The sequence below is a fragment of the Bufo gargarizans genome, unplaced genomic scaffold (genome assembly GCF_014858855.1).
Source record: "Bufo gargarizans isolate SCDJY-AF-19 unplaced genomic scaffold, ASM1485885v1 original_scaffold_1370_pilon, whole genome shotgun sequence".
In the NCBI taxonomy this organism is placed as follows: domain Eukaryota; kingdom Metazoa; phylum Chordata; class Amphibia; order Anura; family Bufonidae; genus Bufo; species Bufo gargarizans.
In genome coordinates this window covers 260750-284588 of record NW_025334326.1, presented here as the reverse complement: position 1 = coordinate 284588, position 23839 = coordinate 260750, and the positions used below count along the sequence as shown (strand labels likewise).

General features: G+C 46.4%; 2 protein-coding genes across 2 annotated transcripts; one reads left to right on the top strand and one right to left on the bottom strand.

Annotated features, from left to right (window-relative positions):
* Nucleotides 1-158: 158 nt before the first annotated feature.
* Nucleotides 159-17785, bottom strand: CTXND2 (cortexin domain containing 2). The gene is made up of 3 exons (XM_044273983.1): nucleotides 17713-17785; nucleotides 14438-14583; nucleotides 159-2922 (listed from the first exon to the last, which is right to left on the bottom strand). The coding sequence occupies exon 3, from the start codon at nucleotides 2874-2876 to the stop codon at nucleotides 2712-2714; it is 165 nt and encodes a 54-aa protein (XP_044129918.1). The 5' UTR covers nucleotides 2877-2922; nucleotides 14438-14583; nucleotides 17713-17785; the 3' UTR covers nucleotides 159-2711.
* LOC122923227 (extensin-like) lies at nucleotides 5107-23177 on the top strand. The gene is made up of 3 exons (XM_044273986.1): nucleotides 5107-5125; nucleotides 14466-14599; nucleotides 20859-23177. The coding sequence occupies exons 1-3, from the start codon at nucleotides 5107-5109 to the stop codon at nucleotides 23175-23177; spliced, it is 2472 nt and encodes an 823-aa protein (XP_044129921.1).
* Nucleotides 23178-23839: the final 662 nt, after the last annotated feature.

Genomic DNA, 23839 nt, shown 5'->3' with positions numbered 1-23839 from the left:
GTGGGACGCCACGGATGGCTCAATATCCAGCTACCTGAACGAGATATTATTTTACAATCGCTGTGCACAAACACACAAATTTTTTTACATTTTTAATAATATTGCTTTTTTCTTAATTGCTTTTATACATCATATTAATAAATATTTTTTCTGCGTACAACCAGGTGAGGAGTGCCAGTCTATATAGATATACCACATTTTAACTTGGGTGAATCAGATAGACATTGAGCACCCAACACATGGCAACAATCAGGTGAGCCACCATAACAAGTTTTTCTATAAAATGAAACACCCTAATGTATGTATTCTTTATTTCAAAAATAAAAACTCAATGTCTTTAAATCCTATAAAAAATTGGGCTTCCCTCCGAATACCTCTTTCGGAATAGTAGTTGAATGCACAGTGGTGTTGTCTGGATTCTTGTGCTTTTGACCCGGCTGTGTCTGCTGTCCTGCACATTTGTAAGAAACGGTGGCTCACGGGTTAATGTGTCGCTGCAAATCCGCTATTTGCCTTCATTGGTTCACATTGTCCTGGGAGCTGATTGGTCGACATCAGTACGGCAAAATTTGTGCTATAGGTAGACTACATTCTGAGAGAAGCCGCTCTTGGAGGACGACTTCCATTTCATTGATGCTTATTGCTAAATGATCCCATGTAAAATCTAGAGCTGGACGTACGTCAGTGGGGGTGAGTAGTCCTCTCAATGTCTGGCCATCAAAAGTTGTCGGTATAACACAATGAAAGTTGTCAATGTGTTGGAAAATCTTTTCCCCTATTCTTTTTGGGCTCCAAAAAGCCAGGTTCAGAAAATATTGAGAGCTGGCCATACACTTCAGATAGCTGTCGGCCAAACCCACAATCAGCCGACAACTATTCTTCCCAACCATCCCCCAAAACACATGCATGCTTGGTGGGAAGGCAAATATGTGGATGACAGATACCTCTGGTGATGGCTAATTTCCTTTCAGAACAACTGGATTCAACATGCCTGACCCTTCTTTGTATCCAACATCTACCATCGGGCTACAGTTGGGACACCATCTTACATTTTAGAAGGTCATCCGGTCCCATCAAACTCAATGGGTTCGAGCTGGGTGTGCATGTGGATGGTCAGAAAGAACAGAACAATTGACCAACAACTATTGTAATTGTGTGGGTGGCTTCATTATAAAGTCCTATGTCAAGAAGATCTCTAAGGTTCTGTTGGTGAATGCTCATTCAGCTGAAAGAAATGCCTCCCAAATCACCAGAAATATGCACACTCAGCTCATCAAAACATGTTTTTTCAACAGGCAGATTGGAATAATCTCCCGAGGGAATAAGAGATTGGGCATGTTGAAATCCAAGAGATGGGAGACTCCATACACATTAGATAGGTGATCCTGCTGAAATGGGCAGGTTTGGAAGACAATTATCTAATATGTCCATCTATATTTACTTCTCCCAAAGAAAGAAATTGTGATGTCTTTACACCTTATCATCTGAAGATGCCTTCATAGTAATGATGATGGTAAGAGGCAACCTATCATCTGAAGATGCCTAATAGTCAAGATGATGGTAAGAGGCACTCTATCATCCGAAGATGCCTTCATAGTCAAAATGAAGGTAGGAGGCACGCTATTATCTGAAGATGCCTTCATAGTCAAAATGAAGGTAGGAGGCATGCTATTATCTGAAGATGCCTTCATAGTCAAGGTGATGGTAAGAAGCAATCTATCATCTGAAGATGCCTTCATAGTCAAGATGATGGTAAGAAGCAATCTATCATCTGAAGATGCCTTCATAGTCAAGATGATGGTAGGAGGCACTCTATCATCTGAACATGCCTTCATAGTCAAAATTAGTTAGGAGGCATGCTATTATTTGAAGATGCCTTCATAGTCAAAATGAAGGTAGGAGCCTAGGAGGCATGCTATTATTTGAAGTGGCATTCACAGTCATGATGATGGTAGGAGGCACTCTATCATCTGAAGATGCCTTTATAGTCAAACTGAAGGTAGGAGCCACGCTATTATCTGAAGATGCCTCCATAATCATGAAGATGGTAGGATGCACCCTATCAACTGAAGATGTCTTTATAGTGATGATGATTGTAAGAGGCACCCTATCAACTAAAGATGCCTTCATAGTCATGATGATGGTAGGACCTGTCTACAGTAAGTAAGATTTTGGAGGGTGGGATGTTGATCCTAACTTAATTAGGATTGGCAGAGTACTGTATATAAATATATTGGAACTAATGGGAACAAACGTCATCTCTGCGAGCTATCATGCAGAAAAATGGATCTTAAACATCTAGAAGATCTAAAGTCTTGTTGATATTCTAGATCGTCAAGTACTGAAGAATGAATTATAGTGGGTTTTGGGATGAATGAAGATGCCTTGAGCATTTCATTAAGTGTCTGACAAAAACTGCAATTCCATAGAAGATGAATTGCAGCAAATGAGCACTGGAACCATCCCATTTCGCTAATGGAATTAAAGGTAATATGTCAAGTCAGTGCTGAACCAGTGGTTCAATTCCCCAGAGGATCCTATACGTTCCTTCTAGGTAAGGGCAGTGATTTAGGAGTTGATTAGTAATCTATTGTTCTTTCTGACATGAACCATTTATTAGCCTTCAGCTTTCTGAGCCCCAGAAGCAGTAGGCCAAGGTTCATAAAGAAGAATGCCCCGCCAAGACCTCTTTTCTGCTTGACCACCATGTCCTACTGATCCTCCCACATAGAGTTTGGAATGTCCTTGTAAGGGTCCATTATAAGCCTGGCACAACGGACGATCATCATGGCCAGGAAGATGCAGAGGAGCAGGAACAAGGCAATGGCAAAACCTTTATCCACATCCACAAGGGGAAGTAAGGTGGGAGCATCCATCTTAAGGGCCTTTGTCTTCTTATCATCTGCTTCAAGGGGAAATAACCTGGAAGTGAGAGAAAAAATTTGATCAACCAAGACATCTATCATGAGCCATGACTGCTTTATTTATAGGGGTTGTCGAAAGCCCACAGTGAAATATCTTATTGTGACATTCTGCTAATAGACCCTCATTAAGCTGGAGAGAAAAGCTGCATAAAGCGTCTCTCTTTCTCTCTGGAGGACCCAACACAGCTGCCCATTACACTGTCAATCCATTGATTCTACTGAGCCTCATGTAATACTTTATTTCTTCTGTGGAGGCACTGCAGCGAAATGAAACACTTATGGCTGAATGATGGGGCTCCGAGCAGCATGAGGAACGGTAATCTGCTTATTTTCAGGGGACCTCCTACCAAAAATGGTGACAGGGCAAATTTTGTAATACTCCAGACCGTCACAGTGCCCCAGAAATAAAACATACCCCTATATTTTGCCCCACATAGTCATGGTGCTCCCAAAATAGTAAGAGTGTCCTTATTTTACACACAGTAATTACGCCCACTTTCTGTGCTACCTACAATATAATAATGTCCCCCTTTCTTCACCCACAACAGTATGATGCCCCTCACAATATAATAATGTCCCCATGTGCAGCCCCACAGTATCTAATACCTTGTTTTTGCCCCCACTGTATAATAATGCCCCTTTTTTGCACCCACAGTAGAATGGTCTCTCTTTTTGCCCCACCATAATGACCCCCTTTGTGCCCCATCATAGAATAATGTCCATCTTTGTGTCCCACCACAGAATAATTACCCTCTTTGCACCCACACCATATAATAATTACCCTCTTTGTTCCCACACCATATAATAATTACCCTCTTTGTTCCCACACCATATAATAATTACCCTCTTTGTTCCCACACCATAGAATAATGACCCCCTTTGTTCCCCATCATAGAATAATGTCCATCTTTGTGTCCTACCCCAGAATAATTACCCTCTTTGCGCCCACACCATATAATTACCCTCTTTGTGTCCCACCATAGAATAATGCCCCCCTTTGTGACTCGCAATATAATCATGTCCCCAAATTTTTCAGATGAAAACGGCACTGGATACTGGTGGGCCCTCTTCTCCTCCAGGCCCCGATACCTCCATGTGATAGAGATCCTGTCCCCGTTAATCATACAGTAGATACGCCATCACTTTATTAAATGGGGACAGCCCTCTGACGTGACTCTCGGGATGCTGACAACCTTCTCTTCCTTACACCACCATTTTGTGGGTGGTATTCTGCAGTTCTACGAGTTCCTTCAGCCACGCTCCTCTCATGCATCTTTCGTACACAAGGACAATCCGCCATGTTTACATACATGCCCTCTTTTTAATAAAGGAACATCCCGATGATAGAAAACATTGGCTTTGGGGGAAATCTTACCACCTATGGTGGTTCCCCAACGTATCAGTTGAGGAAATGAATAGTTATGCAACCAGAAGTCTCACTTAGTTTTCTGAATTTGGCCCCTTGGTCAATTCAATCTTGGACATTGGCGGGGGACCCCTCCGGGACTATGAAAGTAGCCGTATGCACAGATCCTATCAACCTCTGTAGCCACTTAGCCTGCAGAATGTGAGATATTCAGCGAGATCAATGGCCGACAGAGGTCAAGCATCACATTGCTTGCGTGCCTCTTAGGACAATGCCCGATATGAGGGGACTGTACACAGCACGGACGTGCGTCTGCGTGATACATTCCCTAGCCTGAGCCAAGTGTCATGGCCGGTCATCAATCACATGTATGTGCTTGTTTACTGTCTAAATACTGTTCCTGTTCCCCTCCAGAATAGATGAACTTTACACACTCACCGATCATCCAGAGACATGGTTGTCTTTAAAGGGACCTCCACAGGGACTAACCCTTTGACCTATATGGACACATAGCTGTGGTGTAAATTTAAACCTCTGGTAAAATGTACCCCAGGACCCCCCCCCCCCCCCCCCCTTCCCATCCATACTCACCTTCTCCCCACCACTCGGTACTGGGCTCTCCTCACAGGTCTTCTGATCTCTGTATATCAACTTCCACATCATGTCTGGCTTCAGCGGTGACGTGTCCACAAGTGGCGTGTGGCATAGCAATGACATGCTGCCTGGAGACATGTCACTGCTGAGGCCATTCATTGGCTGCAGCAGCTCACATGACCCTGTCCATGTGGAAGTTGATGGACGGGTCACAGAGCAGGAATGGAGCAGCAGGGAGCAGGTGAGTGTATGAATGGCTGGGGGACAAATTGAAAACAAAAACCCCAAAACCTGGACAACCCCTTTAAGGGTACGTCCACTGGGGATGGATTTGCTCTGCCTTTCTGCTGTCAGAAACTGCGTCAAGAATATGTCCTTCTTTTTTTTTCTGCACTGTATGAATTACGCCATGCCGATCTGTCCTCCAAGACCCCCAGCTATAAGAAAGAAGGGGCAACACGTAACCAGAGTTGTGTTTTAGATACCTTCACAACGAGAAATGAATGAAGGGGCTTCTTCTCCATAGAGGTCAGATCCTCACCGACTTTAAAGGGGTTGTCCAGGGTTTTACTACCGATGGCATTGGTCGGACCCTCGCTGATACTACACAGCTCCATCCATTGTGTAGTGGACGGAGCTGGTTACTGCAGCGCTGCCCCCCTTGATGGAGCTGTGCAGTGCCAGCGAGGGTCCGGAGTGTCGATATTCATGAGGATAGGCCATCAACAGCAAAACCTGGAACATCCTTTTCTAATGCTTTGGTCTGTTTTAGTAATATACCAAAATACTAGAAGATGGGAATACCCCTTTAACCCTGCAATATATATATAATTTCCTACGACAAAGGTCTGATGTTGCCTTCGCTGGCGCCGAATGTGAGAAGGGACTTTCCAACGACCTTCACGGCTACACAGTCCTATTAAGACATGTCCTTGCTATAAACCTACAGGACAGGAACGTGAATGTGCAAAATTCAGCTGAAAACCTGCAGCCCTAGCTGTTTTGCTTTCCTTTTTTTATGCCCGTGAAAAGGGCATCGTGCCCCCGCCCAAATATGTAACAGGTTCGTGAGGCCATGGGCACGGTTTGTGAGAATCCCTGCAAAAAAGAATTAGAGGGGCATCTGATAGGGGAGACAGCCGCCATCAAACAGCTCCCCAAATCTCAGCTTCTCAGGGGATTGCAATTCCAGGTATAACATTACACTAGGGAAGTTCAGGTTCTGATTGCAGGAGGGCTCATTCACATGACCCATTCATTTAAATGCTGTCCGCATCCGTTGTTACGTTCCGCGGCCCCGCATAAAAATATAGAGCATGTCCTATTCTTGTCCACTATCGCCATTTTCTATATAGCGCCAGCCCGCCCTGTGCGTTCTGCAGATCCGTGTTTTTCGGATCCGCAATTTGCTAAGTATTTATTAAAAGTCGCAGAGGCGTATTGTTATTAGTCTGACCTCTAGTGGTTGCTTTTCAGTAGGACGGGTTCATATTCACCAAGACTGGTCTCATTTACTTGGGCATCTGTTCAGAAAAAAAGTTGCGTGTCTCCAGGAAAGTGCGGCTTTTAATGCACAAAAAGTCGCATTTTACCATTCACAGATGAAGAAAAATACGCCAACCCTGGGTGGTGTAGAAGTTAGATTGTTTTTGCGTAAAATTCAAGAGTAAAAAAAGGCGCACCTACATAAATAGGTGTGAAAAAAATAAAGTAAAATTATAATAATAAAAAAGCCATCAAAATAGGCGCAATTTCGATAGTAAGTGCGACTAAAAAATAAGACTAAATTAGAGTAAAAACTGGCGCTGTTTGTACTTATGTATGGCAGGGGCTACTTCCCTGGTGACTTAGGTTCAGCCCATCCATGTGGAGGACCCCATTCACATCTCAGACATTGATGGCATAGCGGTAGGAGAGGTCTCCTCGAAGTAGCGGAGAGCACACTGCACAGCGCGGCCACCGTCTGTTCACCGCTATACGAGTTCCTAAAATAGGCGAGCATTGGTTCAGCTATTTCCAGCAGTCCCATAGCAGGGAATGTTGAGGTGGCCGCGCTTGCGCAGAGCACTATTCGTTCACCACTATGCGAGCGCGCTCATATAGAGATGAATAAAGAGCATGCTGCGCATGTGCTGTGTGCTCTCCTTCACGTCTGGGACCCGTAGCTGACATTGATGGCAGGTCCTAGCGATAGGCCAACCTCTGGGTCCAGACAAGTTGGATTTCAACCAGTCCAGTCCTATTGTTTTCCCCCCGAGATAAGCGGTGCCCACTGGACATGGCGACAGTCAATCGGTATTAATCTTGAGTCATCACTCCCATAGGTTCCTGTCCCCACTGGGGCTTGCTCTCTAAATATTTCTTATACATTCTAGCTGAGCATGACCTGCCGTGCTGCATCATCTCCCACAATGCAATGCACCATGGGGGCTCTGCTATATCGTGCCTGACTGGAACAGCTGGAGATTGTGCATCGGTAATGAAGGAAATACACCTAAAGGGACATTTACATCCAAAAAAATGTGGCCTTCACAGAATACAACAGAGGCGGCCGCATGGAAAGAATATATAATGTGCGAGAATGTATTGCATCCTGCGGACATGTATGTTTTTGGGAGGGAGACCGAATACCCAGAGGAAACCCTACAGACTCCATGGTTGGACCCAAGCAAAGCTGTCCAGGATTTCAAGGCTATGGACGACTTCAAGGCGTTTTTTTATTATTGCATTTTACTCATTTTGGGCTAAAAATCGTTTTTTCAATTGGTTTTCATTAAAAATGTTCAGCCGTTTTTAAGATACAAGGGTTCAAAAAATCAGTCTATTTGCAGAATATCTCTTCTCAGTCCCGTCAGCTGACAGCTCATGTGAATCGTATCTCATCTCCTAACTCATTTAAGCCATATTCTTATCAGCTTGTTTATGAGGTTAGGCGGTAAGGCTTCACACGAGCAAACAGACTGATTTTTTAACACTTGTATCTCCTAAACGGCTGAACATTTTTAATGAAGATCAAATAAAAAATACTTTCTAACCCAAAACGAGTCAATATGTCCCATCTCAATATTTACCGCATATCGCTAGGGCCCAGAAAGTGAAGGCGGGTATACCGTGCATGTGCGGCGTCCTCCCATTCACTGCTTCGGTCCTTCCAGAATTCCCATAGCAGTGAATGGAGGTTGGCTATGCATTTGGGGCTGCTCTTGCTTAATTTCAGGGGGCCGTACCAGAGGAGGCATATCCTAGCCATATGACGACAGCCCTTTAAATAATGGTGATCTATCCTCATGATAGGTCATCAATATCTGATCACGAGGGATCCAACTCCTGCCGCCATGGCCAATCTTCTTACTCGACCAATGACGTTACGTCTATTGGTCACATGATGTTTGTGCCGCTCAGATGAATGGGATTGAGCTGCAATACCAAACACAGCCACTATCCAATGGATGGCGCTGTGCTTCAAATACAGCCGGAAGTGGATAGGCAATAAATATTTAAAGGGTTTGTCTAATCTGAGGCATTGGTGACATATCGCTAGGATATGCCATCAAAGTCAGATAGGGAGGGCCCGCGCTTATCTCCAGAATGGGACCCCTGAAGTGAGCAGAGAGCAGCCACGCATACGCAGCTGCCTTCCATTCATTTCTATGGGATTTTCACACCTATCTGAATTTGATGGGCTATCCTATTCACAGATGACACAACCCCTTTAAACGTTTCTGGTCAGGTGCTTCGATGCCTGTATGGATTGCACTGACTCTGAGGACACAGGAGCACTACAACTCACAGCACACCTTGGAAAAAAAGCTATGCCAATAAAAGGTACAAAAACGTCCAACGAGCCCCCCCCCCCCCCCCCGCAACCTGGACCTGTCCGCTGGAATTAGGCGCCATCGGCCTCTACGATACTGGAGCCGCACATCTCATTATACAGTCCCGATGGCTTTCCAGGACGTCTGCCAGAGATTTCAAAGTGACTGGATGTAGATTAGATTGGACTCCAATGAACTCTCTTAAAGGGATTGTTCAGGATTCCCCCCCCCCCCCCCCCAAAATATATAACTGATTAAAGGGGGTCATCCAAGATTTGAAAAAACATGTCTGCTTTTTACTTTCCTTACCTGAAACAGCGCCACTCCTGTCCACAGGTTGTGTGTGGTATTGCAGCTCAGCCCTAATCAGTTAAAGGGGTTGTCAATAGCTGCTTTCTGCCCAAAACTGCACCACAGCTGTCCATTGGTTGTGTGCGTTATTGCAGCTCTGCCTTATTAACTCCAATGGGGCTGCGCTGCGATACCAGACACCACCCACGGACAGGGGTAGTGCTGTTTTTGGAAGAAAACGGACATGTTTTTCTAATGCTAGACAACCCCTTTAATCCCCCACCACTCCAGCCCCACCGTTCCTGTGGTCCGCACCAGTCTATGTTCACTTGTCCTGTAGTGATGACGTCATGTGACTGCTGCAGCCAATTGCTTAGGCAGGCACAGCCACTGAGGGCAGTGGTTGGCTGCAGTGGTTACATGCACGTACCACACAGCAAAGCCTAGGATGACTGGAGCTGTGGTGCTGGACACTGGGCAACCCCTTTAATCCCCCACCACTCCAGCCCCACCGTTCCTGTGGTCCGCACCAGTCTATGTTCACTTGTCCTGTAGTGATGACGTCATGTGACTGCTGCAGCCAATTGCTTAGGCAGGCACAGCCACTGAGGGCAGTGATTGGCTGCAGTGGTTACATGCACGTACCACACAGCAAAGCCTAGGATGACTGGAGCTGTGGTGCTAGACACTGGACAACCCCTTTAACATCTGACAACCAGATGTTGGCCTGGAGGTGTGAGACCCGATGACCTGTCCCCCAAATCCAGAGCAATTGGTGCCATTAGTTGTGTTTCCCGATACACTCTGCCGAGGGGCGTTCGCCAAGCTCATTTCTCAAATGGGCGTGACCCTTAGTTATGACGTGCGGGCTGGGGTACAGCTTTACATTTATTATAGGGGATGAACACAAACAGAAGGTACCGCAGAGGACATCACCCCACTTAAGGCCGGCCATGTTGGCCCCCGTGGAAAAGAACATGGTCCTGAATGGGCGGAAATATCATAACCGCCCAATGTGGCCTCCGGAAAGTGGCGCACGTGTGTGTGAGCGCGTGTAACACGATCCTGTCCTCCCCATGGAACAAGAGGCGCTCTTCTTGTTACTCGGCGGACATCTTATCTCTTCTATCTGTTGTAATTAACTTTACTTAGCAAATGAAAGTGTCACTTTACAAGGCGCACACTGACGGGAGCCTGGCGTACTGCCGAGCACACACACTCAGCGGCTGGCAGCCCTGGCACCTGGCGTATGCCTGGATCCCATATCCACTATGTAGGGGTCTCTGGGACCTGCATCTATCTCCCCGAAGTGAAGGAGAGTGCAGAGCGCATGCGCAGTATTGTCTCCATTCACTTCTATGGAAGTTCTGAAAAGAGCTCTCGCTTTTTTTAGGCACTCCCATAGAAGTGAATAGAAGGTGGCCGTGCTTGTTCACTTTGGGGGCCCCAATCTAGAGACAGATGCAGGTCCCAGAGGACCCTCCGCTATCGGACATTGATGGCAAAGCCTAGTGATATGCAACCAAAGGGCACGATGGGACAACCCCTTTAAGGCTAGTCTCACATCTGTGATATGCCGGACAGTGCCGGTGGCTGACGGATCCCACTGACCATGAAAAGATTCATCTGGTCCCTGGCATGGATACTGCCATTCTGCCAGCTAAATAGCGCTGCATGCACTGGTACTGTGTCCCTTTTTGGGAGGGGGGGGGGGCTAGAATCTGCGGCAGCGACTCCTGCTGGATCCTCTGCTGCAAATGTGAACCTTGACGGACAGTAGATTACAGTCACAGTGTATAGTGCATGTATGTTATTACACATACACATTATCCCATTATTGTGACTTCACTGCTTGTGTGCATTATCCCTGTGCTGTGACATCACTGTGTGCATTATCCCTGTGCTGTGACATCACTGTGTGCATTATCCCTGTGCTGTGACATCACTGTGTGCATTATCCCTGTGCTGTGACATCACTGTGTGCATTATCCCTGTGCTGTGACATCACTGTGTGCATTATCCCTGTGCTGTGACATCACTGTGTGCATTATCCCTGTGCTGTGACATCACTGTGTATATTATCCCTGTACTGTGACATCACTGTGTTTATTATCCCTGTACTGTGACATCACTGTGTTTATTATCCCTGTACTGTGACATCACTGTGTGTATTATCCCTGTACTGTGACATCACTGTGTGTATTATCCCTGTACTGTGACATCACTATGTGCATTATCTCTGTACTGTGACATCACTGTGTTTATTACCCCTGTACTGTGACATCACTGTGTTTATTATCCCTGTACTGTGACATCACTGTGTTTATTATCTCTGTACTGTGACATCACTGTGTTTATTATCCCTGTACTGTGACATCACTGTGTGTATTATCCCTGTACTGTGACATCACTGTGTGCATTATCTCTGTACTGTGACATCACTGTGTTATTATCCCTGTACTGTGACATCACTGTGTTATTATCCCTGTACTGTGACATCACTGTGTTTATTATCTCTGTACTGTGACATCGCTGTGTTTATTATCTCTGTACTGTGACATCACTGTGTTTATTATCTCTGTACTGTGACATCACTGTGTTTATTATCTCTGTACTGTGACATCACTGTGTTATTATCCCTGTACTGTGACATCACTGTGTTTATTATCCCTGTACTGTGACATCACTGTGTTATTATCCCTGTACTGTGACATCACTGTGTTATTATCCCTGTACTGTGACATCACTGTGTTATTATCCCTGTACTGTGACATCACTGTGTTATTATCCCTGTACTGTGACATCACTGTGTTTATTATCTCTGTACTGTGACATCACTGTGTTTATTATCTCTGTACTGTGACATCACTGTGTTTATTATCTCTGTACTGTGACATCACTGTGTATATTATCCCTGTACTGTGACATCACTGTGGTTATTATCCCTGTACTGTGACATCACTGTGTGTATTATCCCTGTACTGTGACATCGCTGTGTATATTATCTCTGTACTGTGACATCACTGTGTTTATTATCCCTGTACTGTGATATCACTGTGTTTATTATCCCTGTACTGTGACATCACTGTGTTTATTATCTCTGTACTGTGACATCACTGTGTTTATTATCTCTGTACTGTGACATCACTGTGTTATTATCCCTGTACTGTGACATCACTGTGTTTATTATCTCTGTACTGTGACATCACTGTGTTTATTATCCCTGTACTGTGACATCACTGTGTTTATTATCTCTGTACTGTGACATCACTGTGTTTATTATCCCTGTACTGTGACATCACTGTGTTTATTATCCCTGTACTGTGACATCACTGTGTTTATTATCCCTGTACTGTGACATCACTGTGTGTATTATCCCTGTACTGTGACATCACTGTGGTTATTATCCCTGTACTGTGACATCACTGTGTTTATTATCCCTGTACTGTGACATCACTGTGTTATTATCTCTGTACTGTGACATCACTGTGTTTATTATCTCTGTACTGTGACATCACTGTGTTTATTATCCCTGTACTGTGACATCACTGTGTTATTATCCCTGTACTGTGACATCACTGTGTTATTATCTCTGTACTGTGACATCACTGTGTTTATTATCCCTGTACTGTGACATCACTGTGGTATTATCCCTGTACTGTGACATCACTGTGTTTATTATCCCTGTACTGTGACATCACTGTGTTTATTATCCCTGTACTGTGACATCACTGTGTTTATTATCCCTGTACTGTGACATCACTGTGTTTATTATCCCTGTACTGTGACATCACTGTGTTATTATCCCTGTACTGTGACATCACTGTGTTATTATCCTGTACTGTGACATCACTGTGTTTATTATCCCTGTACTGTGACATCACTGTGTTTATTATCCCTGTACTGTGACATCACTGTGTGTATTATCCCTGTACTGTGACATCACTGTGTTATTATCCCTGTACTGTGACATCACTGTGTTTATTATCTCTGTACTGTGACATCACTGTGTTTATTATCCTCTGTACTGTGACATCACTGTGTTTATTATCTCTGTACTGTGACATCACTGTGTTATTATCCCTGTACTGTGACATCACTGTGTTTATTATCCCTGTACTGTGACATCACTGTGTGTATATCCCTGTACTGTGACATCACTGTGTATTATCTCTGTACTGTGACATCACTGTGTTTATTATCCCTGTACTGTGACATCACTGTGTTATTATCCCTGTACTGTGACATCACTGGTTTATTATCCCTGTACTGTGACATCACTGTGATTATTATCTCCTGTACTGTGACATCACTGTGTTTATTATCCCTGTACTGTGACCATCGCTGTGTGTATTATCCCTGTACTGTGACATACTGTGTGTATTATCTCTGTACTGTGACATCACTGTGTTTATTCTCTCTGTACTGTGACATCACTGTGTTTATTATCTCTGTGCTGTGACATCACTGTGTTTATTATCTCTGTACTGTGACATCACTGTGTTTATTATCCCTGTACTGTGACATCGCTGTGTGTATTATCCCTGTACTGGGACATTACTGTGTGTATTATCTCTGTACTGTGACCTCACTGTGTTATTATCCCTGTACTGTGACATCACTGTGTGTATTATCCCTGTACTGTGGACATCACTGTGTGTATATCCCTGTACTGTGACATCACTGTGTGTATTATTCTGTCTGTACTGTGACATCACTGTGTGTATTCTCCCTGTACTGTGACATCACTGTGTTTATTATCCCTGTGCTGTGACATCACTGTGTGCATTATCCTTATTTTGATGGCTTTACCGTGACTGTAGTTGCAATGCTCTTCTTGTCCTGGAGGTTTATGCAGCTGTTTATGTTTTACATCCCCCCCCCCCTCCCCCCGCCAAAAAAAGCACAGAAGAACATCCAAGATCGAGCATTGCCAAAAAAAACAACTGCACGGCCTTCACATTTCCCCCATTACTGGATATTACTGGATATAATAAGCACCAGCAATTTTTTTCAAAAACTCCTCGCGGCCTGAAGTTGCACCTGCTGTTTACACCCCTAGAAATACACCTCAACCTGTCCCAAACCCCACCGGGCAGACGTACGGTTAGGACTGACACCGGGTAATTATAGACGGCATAGTGTCGAATCCCAGACCCTCTATAATTCACGGGGTTAATTAGGCGACTTCTCCGTAATCCGGACGATTAGAAATGATTACATGGGATACGGAGAAAGCGGATCTCTGTGTTATCGGGTCAGATAGAAATTACACATATAACCATGTGAAAAAAACACTAACCCCTAGTGATAGAAACCTAATATTAGGAGAAAGCGAAGGATTTTGGCGCGGTTTACGAGTAGACGGGCACTAATTACAACGTGTGTGCCCGTGCCCTGGCATGCGAGTAGACGGCGGCTATAAAATACGGAGGGGATGGATTTACCTGCTGATCCTGTCATTTGTGCCTGCAGTCCGGGTGACTAATGTCCATGAACGGAGGGAAATCCTGACGGTGCGCTCTCTGCAGTGCTTCCCCGAGCTGTCTGTGTTGCAGGCTGTCTTCTCCGGACCGTTTCATGAATCTTTAAGCTGGGAATGCACCAGAGTAAGGTTACAGCGGAATAAAGAGCGCTCTGCAGGCGGCATAGGACGAGGAGGGACACACTAGAGGTAGCGTTTGTAAATCTGTCACAACAGCAGATGACGGGGGGGGGGGTCGCTTTCATTGAATCAGTGGCAATTAACCTAATTGGATGGTTCACGGCTCATGGGTCTATTTACAGGGCGCTGTGTGGAATAAAACGGAGCTCTGCTGGAGGCAGTATCGCCTTGTTTTGTGCTTTTTAGTTGAATTTGACATTAAAAAAATGTGTTGGTACATGGAAACCGTCAGCAAGTAGGCTAGCTACTCATGACAGATCTAAGGATATGTTAGGACAAAATGGAGATGACATACGGCTTGAAAAACCTCACTAAGATTACTGCATTGTTTTTATTTCTGTTCAGCTCAGGAGTGATAAAATCTTTTGGTATGTGGAAACCACCAACAAGAAGGCTGGATGCTGTTGACAGATCCTAGTAGCTTGAAAATCCTCACTTCACTCACTGAAAATGTACTGTGTTTTTTTTTCTGTTCAGAGTAGGAGTGATAAAATCTTTCGGTGTCTGGAAACCACCAACAAGAAGGCTGGATGCTGTTGACAGATCCTAGTAGCTTGAAAATCCTCACTTCACTCACTGAAAATGTACTGTGGTTTTTTTTCTGTTCAGAGTAGGAGTGATAAAATCTTTCGGTGTCTGGAAACCACCAACAAGAAGGCTGGATGCTGTTGACAGATCCTAGTAGCTTGAAAATCCTCACTTCACTCACTGAAAATGTACTGTGTTTTTTTTCTGTTCAGAGTAGGAGTGAAAAATCTTTTGGTATGTGGAAACCACCAACAAGAAGGCTGGATGCTGTTGACAGATACTGGGATACATTTACACAAAGCATAAAGCAGGACTGGCTTAAAAGTCTTCACTAAATTTCGCATTTGTCCGATTTCACCCACTGGAAATTAAACTGTGCTTTCTATTTTTGGTTCAGTGAAGGAGTGATAAAAATATTTTGGTACCTGGAAACCACCAACAAGTAGGTTGGATGCTGTTGACAGATCCTAGTAGCTTGTAAATACTTACTAAATTCTGCATTTGGCTGATATCTCCCACTGCAAATTTACTGTGTTTTTTTTTCTGTTCAGAGTAGGAGTGAAAAATCTTTTCGTATCTGGAAACCACCAACAAGAAGGCTGGAAGCTGTTGACAGATACTGGGATATGTTTATACGAAGCATAAAATATACACTGCAGGACTAGCTTAAAAATCCTCACTAAATTCCACATCTGGCGGATTTAACCCTTTAAAAATGTCCAGAATTTTTTATTCTGTTCAGTGTCGGAGTGCTAAAAAATGTATTTGGTATCTGGAAACCACCGACAAGTAGGATGGATGCCTTGCCGATACCAACGCTTCATCACAGTTCACGGGTGATGGACTAGCTTCGCACCTCGCCGCAGTCAGGAGACGGATTTCTAAATCATTATCCAGCGACACGATGTTAGCGTATAAGACCGCTTGTGGATTATTCATCCCGTTTAAGGGCGCGTATCCACCTGGTGGCACGGGGCACATATCCTCTCTAATGGCATGGTAGCTTTTTGCCACTCTGACCTCAAGCTAGCGCTTAGTATTAGGCCTCATGCACACGACCGTGCTGTTTTTTGCGCGCCAAAAATGGAACCCGTCCGTGTGCCTTCTGCAATTTGCGGAACGGAACGGGCGGCCCATTGTAGACATGCCTACTCTTGTCCGCAAAAAAGTATCGCAGAAAGCTTCTACGGACGGTCAGCTTGTGGGACGGTACTCATGTTATATGTAGCCTCGGATTCGTTGATAATATCTCAGCCTGGGGTATTAGCAGAGGTAAAATACTTGGCCGCAGGTAACAATTGGTGCCGGTCAGGGTCTTTTATGAGTGGCTAGAGGTGGTCGGAGGGGCTCTAGTTAAGTCGCCGTTGTTAGCCTCTAGTGGCGCCCCACTTAGTACTCCGACCTTCACGCAGTACATTCTCATTCGGTTAATCAATATGGGGGTGAATCCGATGTCGATATCGGGCCACTCTTTCAGAATTACAGCGGCATCCGAGGCTTCAAAGCTTGGGTAGGTGGAAATCACCCTGTTATGTATGGTGTACTTCAGACCCATATCATGAAGGGTCTCTTGCTTTTCGGAAACTGGTCATGTAATTATTGTAGAAATAAATATTACTATACCTCAGTCTGATCTTTTTGGCCCCTTTAGGTTGCCGTACTACTACAGCAGTTATGGCATAACTCAAACTGCTAGGCAGAGTTAGGCCTCTTTCCCACGGGCGGACCACATTTGCGGATCCGCAATACACGGGTGCCGTTCCGTGGGCATTCCGCATCACGGATGCGGACCCATTCACTTCAATGGGTCCGCAAATCCGGAGATGCGGAATGGTGCGGAACGGAACCCTAAGGAAGCACTACGGAGTGCTTCCGTGGGGTTTCGTTCCGTACTTCCGTTCCGCAAAAAGATAGAACATGTCCTATCTTTTTGCGGAACGGCCGGATCGCGGACCCATTCAAGTGAATGGGTCTGCGATCCGCTGCGGCTGCCCCACGGACTGTGCTTGTGCATTACGGCCGCAGCACGACCACGGGGCGCGCACGCCCGTGGGAAAGAGGCCTTAGGGTGAGGTAGGTCAGGTTTGTTTCCGATAGGCGATCCGACCACAAACATAAACTATGAAGCTGGCTTCAAAACGTGCAAAGACACTTAAAGGGAACCTGTCACCAGGATTTTGTGCATAGAGCTGGGGACATGGGTTGCTAGATGGCCGCTAGCACATCCGCAATACCCAGTCCCCATAGCTCTGTGTGCTTTTATTGTGTCAAAAAAACTATTTGACATATATGCAAATTAACCTGAGATGAGTCCTGTACGTGAGAGGAGTCAGGGACAGGACTCATCTCAGGTTAATTTGCATATGTATCAAATCGGTTTTTTGACACAATAAAAGCACACAGAGCTATGGGGACTGGGTATTGCGGATGTGCTAGCGGCCATCTAGCAACCCATGTCCTCAGCTCTGTACCCAAAATCCCGGTGACAGGTTCCCTTTAAGTCCTGATTTGGCAGCAGTTTTTACTCACTGGATATCCATGGCGTGCCTAGGATCCGCTGCAGAGTTTATGACTCTTGTTTCTTTTTGAAGTTGTAATCCGGGTTTCTGTTTAATGTAAAAGTGAAAAAAAATATATATTTTAGTACAAGGAAACCATCAACAGGTTGGTTAGTTGTTTTTGCCAGATCATAGCCTATGTTCACACACAATGTAAAATATACACTATGGAAATAGGTGAAAAATCTGCAGTGACATTTCGTGGCTGAGATGGATCGTGACAGATTTCACATCACGCATATTTTTTCTTTTTTTGGGGGTGTTTTAGTTAAAATTTTCTGCACAATTTTGGTTTGAACCACAGTTCAATCTGTTGGTACACAGAAACAGTCAGCAAGTAGGTTAGCTGCTATCCACAGATCACTGTTCACTGAAGATCCGCATCATGCCTGACATCTGCTGAAGACTCTATGGCCTCCTCACGGTTTCCAATTGGAATTTACCACATTGGATGGTTTGCGGTCTGTTGGCAAATGGAAACCATCAGCAAGTAGGTTAAATGCTGTTGACAGATCTTAGTCTGCGTTTCCACACATGTAAAATGTGTGCTATAGTACTGTAGCTGGAAAATCTGCAAAAGAATCTACAATGAGATTTTGGTGCACAGTTGGCCGCCGCTTTCGCCTCCTGAAAATCCGCAGTATCAGATTACAGGGAATTTTTTTGCAGTCCTTGGCCTCCTGCACAAGAACGTTTTTTGTGTTCCGTTTACGGAACCATTCATTTCCGTATTTCCGTTCAAAGATAGAACATGTCCTATTAGGCTCCATTCACACGTCCACAAATGGGTCCGCATCTGTTCCGCAATTTTGTGGAACGGCTGCGGACCCATTCATTCTCTATGGGGACGGAATGTAAGCTTAGAGCACACTATGTGCTCTCCGCATCCGCATTTCCGGAGCGCAGCCCCCAATCTTACGGTCCGCAGCTCAGAGAAAAAAATAGAACATGCCTATTCTTGCGGACAAAAATAGGCATTTCTATGGGGGTGTCGGCCGGGTTTATTGCAGATCCGCAATAGACTACGGACATGTGAATGGACCCTTATTGTCCGTATAACGGACAAGGATAGGACTGTTCTATCAGGGGCCAGCTGTTCTGTTCTGCAAAAAACGGAATGCACATGGATGTTATCCGTATTTTTTGCGGATCCGTTTTTTGCGGACCGCAAAATACAGAAAAAGCTATACGGTCGTGTGCAGGAGGCCTTTAGTTGATATGTGCTGAATGGTTTTCTCTGCGGTGTTGGGGCTCGTGCACATGAACGTATTTTCTTTCCGTGTCCCTTCCGGGTTTTTTGCGGACCGTATACGGAATCATTCATTTTAATGGGTTACTCCGTGTGCATTCCGTTTCCGTAAAAAAATAGAACATGTCCTATTATTGTCCGCATTACGGACATGGATAACACCGTTCTATTAGGGGCCAGCAGTTCTGTTCCACAAAATACGGAAGGAACACGGACGTCATCCGTATTTTTTGCGGACCGCAAACTATATACAGTCGTATGCAAAAGGCCTAAGTGGAATTAAAAAAATGACAAAAAAAAAACTTTTAGTACGTGGAAACCATCAACAAGTAGGCTCACTGCTGTTGACAACTATGAAAATAGCTAGAAAATCTGCCTCTGCCAAGGATTCTACGCGCTGAAGATCCGTGGAACGCTTAAGGACTGTTCACGTTTTTTTGCGGACATACGGAGACGGTATGCACACAGAGTAATTTCCGATTTTTTTCAAGCCCCTTTGGAGTGAAAGGTTCCGCATACAGACCTGTAAAAAAAACGGGAAAAAAATTTGTACGTGCGCATAAACACTTAAGCCACCGCTGCGCAATTCTCAGCAATACCTCCCATTGAGATAAATGGGAGGCAGAAATCACGTAACTGCTGGCAAAATTGCGGTGCAGGTGTCCGCGGCAAAAGACGCGTGTGAACGGTTCCTTACAGTCAGCTGCAGATTTGAGTTAGAGTCTATCAGTTGGCGCCGCAGCCTCTTCAAACAGCTGATCGACGGGGGCACCGCGTGCTGGACCCCCACTGGTTGGGTACTGATCACCTGTCCTGAGGATAGGTCATCAATGTAAAAATCCCGGAATACCCCTTTAACCTTGTCACTGAAGAGACCCCACACAGGGGTCTGAAGCTGGGCTCCCGCTGTAACAGCCATCTCTGATATCGGCCGCTTAGATGTCACAGTCAATAGTGAGTGCAGCATCTAGGCAGTTAAACTGGGGAGGAAGCTCCCGCCCCCAGGCCTGCGATGACTGTGCCACAGGCAGCCTATCACAGTGATAAGCTGTAATGCATTGGTACACAAAAGTAACGCCCCCTAGTGGACGAAGCAACAATCATAAAAAGTTAATAAAGTTTATTAAACAATAAATAAACTAGAAATCTCTTTTTTCCATAAAGAACAAAAAATAACCATAATTCGTTTTTTTACTATCCCCCCCCCCCAAATTTTTTTTTCGTAATCAATAAATCCCATGTGCCCCAAATGGTACCAACCAAAACTACATCTCGTCCTGAAAACAACAAGACACGTACGACAACATCGCCAAGGATTTAAAAGATTATGGCTATAAAAAAAAATTGGAGATTAAAATCAATAATTAAAGATGCGGGGGGAAGGGGGGGTCATTTGGGCAAAATCGCACATCCTTTTCTTCTTATTACCCCAGTGTCTTATTCACACCAGGCTCCCAACAGTTTATTAACCCCAGGGCCCTGTGGTGTAACTAGAAATGACTAGGCCCCACAGCAAATTCTTGTGTCTAGTAAAGTTCGCTCTCTCAGACTAGGCCTCACAGCAAATTCTTGAATGGGGCCCCTCTCCCCCTTCTTCGAAACCCCCTCCTTTCATGCAACCCCCACTCCTGTGTCTAGTAAAGCTCGCTCTCTCAGACTAGGCCCGGCAGCCGCTCTGTCCGTTTCCTACGGTGTCTCTGTATATAATGTCACTTTATAATACTATTAAGGGGCCCCTTTGAGTCTGGGTTCCCCAAAGCAGCCGCTTCCGCCTATAGCTACGCCCCTGCCAGACCCCCAGCATCTTTTTAACCCCAAGCCCCTAGCGTATTATTCACCCCACACCCCCAGCGTCTTATTCACCCCAGGCCCCTAGCGTCTTATTCACCCCAGACCCCAGCGTCTTATTCACCCCAGACCCCCAGCATCTTATTCACCCCAGACCCCCAGCTTCTTATTCACCCCAGGCCCCTAGTGTCTTATTCAACCCAGACCCCAGCGTCTTATTCACCCCAGACCCCCAGCGTCTTATTCACCCCAGGCCCCTAGCGTCTTATTCACCCCAGGCCCCCAGCGTCTTATTCACCCCAGACCCCCAGCGTCTTATTCACCCCAGACCCCCAGCGTCTTATTCACCCCAGACCCCCAGCGTCTTATTCACCCCAGACCCCCAGCGTCCTATTCACCCCAGGCCCCCAGCGTCTTATTCACCCCAGACCCCCAGCGTCTTATTCACCCCAGACCCCCAGCGTCCTATTCACCCCAGACCCCCAGCTTCTTATTCACCCCAGACCACCAGCATCTTATTCACCCCAGACCCCCAGCATCTTATTCACCCCAGACCCCCAGCGTCCTATTCACCCCAGACCCCCAGCGTCTTATTCACCCCAGACCCCCAGCGTCTTATTCAGCCCAGGCCCCCAGCATCTTATTCACCCCAGACCCCCAGTGTCTTATTAACCCCAGGCCCCCAGCGTCTTATTCACCCCAGACCCCAGCATCTTATTCACCCCAGACCCCCAGCGTCTTATTCACCCCAGACCCCAGCGTCTTATTCACCCCAGACCCCCAGCGTCTTATTAACCCCAGACCCCCAGTGTCTTATTAACCCCAGAACCCCAGTGTCTTATTCACCCCAGACCCCCAGCGTCTTATTCACCCCAGACCCCAGTGTATTATTCACCCCAGACCCCCAGCGTCTTATTCACCCCAGGCCCCCAGCGTCTTATTCACCCCAGACCCCCAGCTTCTTATTCCCCCAGACCCCCAGCGTCTTATTCACCCCAGACCCCCAGCGTCTTATTCACCCCAGACCCCCAGCTTCTTATTCCCCCCAGACCCCCAGCGTCTTATTCACCCCAGACCCCCAGCGTCTTATTCACCCCAGACCCCCAGCGTCTTATTCACCCCAGACCCCCAGCGTCTTATTCACCCAGACCCCCAGCGTCTTATTCACCCCAGACCCCCAGCGTCTTATTCACCCCAGACCCCCAGCGTCTTATTCACCCCAGACCCCCAGCGTCTTATTCACCCCAGGCCCCCAGCGTCTTATTCACCCCAGACCCCCAGCGTCTTATTCACCCCAGACCCCCAGCGTCTCTTTTCACCCCAGACCCCCAGTGTTTTATTCACCCCAGACCCCCAGCGTCTTATTCACCCCAGACCCCAGCGTCTTATTCACCCCAGACCCCCAGTGTTTTATTCACCCCAGACCCCCAGCGTCTTATTCACCCCAGACCCCCAGCGTCTTATTCACCCCAGACCCCCAGCGTCTTATTCACCCCAGGCCCCCAGCGTCTTATTCACCCCAGACCCCCAGCGTCTTATTCACCCCAGACCCCCAGCGTCTCTTTTCACCCCAGACCCCCAGTGTTTTATTCACCCCAGACCCCCAGCGTCTTATTCACCCCAGCGTCTTATTCACCCCAGACCCCCAGCGTCTTATTCACCCCAGACCCCCAGCGTCTCTTTTCACCCCAGACCCCCAGTGTTTTATTCACCCCAGACCCCCAGCGTCTTATTCACCCCAGACCCCAGCGTCTTATTCACCCCAGACCCCCAGCGTCTTATTCACCCCAGACCCCCAGCGTCTTATTCACCCCAGACCCCCAGCGTCTTATTCACCCCAGACCCCCAGCGTCTTATTCACCCCAGGCCCCCAGCGTCTTATTCACCCCAGACCCCCAGCGTCTTATTCACCCCAGACCCCAGCGTCTTATTCACCCCAGTCCCCCAGCGTCTTATTCACCCCAGACCCCCAGCGTCTTATTCACCCCAGCGTCTTATTCACCCCAGACCCCCAGTGTCTTATTCACCCCAGGCCCCCAGCGTCTTATTCACCCCAGACCCCCAGCTTCTTATTCCCCCCAGCGTCTTATTCACCCCAGACCCCCAGCGTCTTATTCACCCCAGACCCCAGCGTCTTATTCACCCCAGACCCCCAGCGTCTTATTCACCCCAGACCCCCAGCGTCTTATTCACCCCAGACCCCCAGCGTCTTATTCACCCCAGCGTCTTATTCACCCCAGACCCCCAGCGTCTTATTCACCCCAGGCCCCCAGCGTCTTATTCACCCCAGACCCCCAGCGTCTTATTCACCCCAGACCCCCAGTGTTTTATTCACCCCAGACCCCCAGTCTATTATTCACCCCAGACCCCCAGTCTATTATTCACCCCAAAAGTACTAAAAATACTCCTCAAAAACACAAAGAGTATTTTTTATCTGTTGGGAAAAAAAATGCAGTGCTACTGCCAGTAGAGGTGATGCCTGCACAGCCTGTCACCCGCATCTCTCAGACATGTCTGGCACATCCTGTTTGAGATGTAGTACCCTTTAAGGGGGTTCTCCATTTCTTAAAAAATATCTGGGGAGAAATCCACACACTGCGGCTCCATGTCAACCTCCACGCAGATGGGGTGACCGTGACATACACCTGCTGCCACTGCTGAGGCCGGTCATTGGCTGCAGCGGTGCACATGATGCCGTTCTTGCAGAAGCTGAGGGACAGGAAATACAGTGAAGGACAGCCCGGGGCCCATGGAGCCACATCGGGGCAAATAAGGGTGAATTTCTCCACAGGGAAAAGTTGGAACGCCCCTTTAAGACTTTTTACCTCAGGTGATTTGTTGGCCACAGCTGTGCCTGCCCCACCATGACATCCTCACTGACCTACTAAAAACGCATTTTTAACCGCCCCGTGTGAGTGGGACGTCATAAAATCCTCTTTATAAACCGCCCTAAGTGTATCTAGCGCCAATCACCTCAGACAGAAGACTCCCACTAAAAACTACAACTCCCAGCACACCCTGCCCTATTTATAGCTCACAAGACAGCGCAACCCCATTCAGC

Excerpts from the sequence above, each read along its gene's own strand:
- CTXND2 (XM_044273983.1), bottom strand. The coding sequence starts at position 2,876 with ATGGATGCTCCCACCTTACTTCCCCTTGTGGATGTGGATAAAGGTTTT.
- LOC122923227 (XM_044273986.1), top strand. Across the intron at positions 14,600-20,858 it reads TAAGCTGGGAATGCACCAGA|GCCCCTAGCGTCTTATTCAC; the intron begins GTAAGGTTACAG and ends TATTCACCCCAG.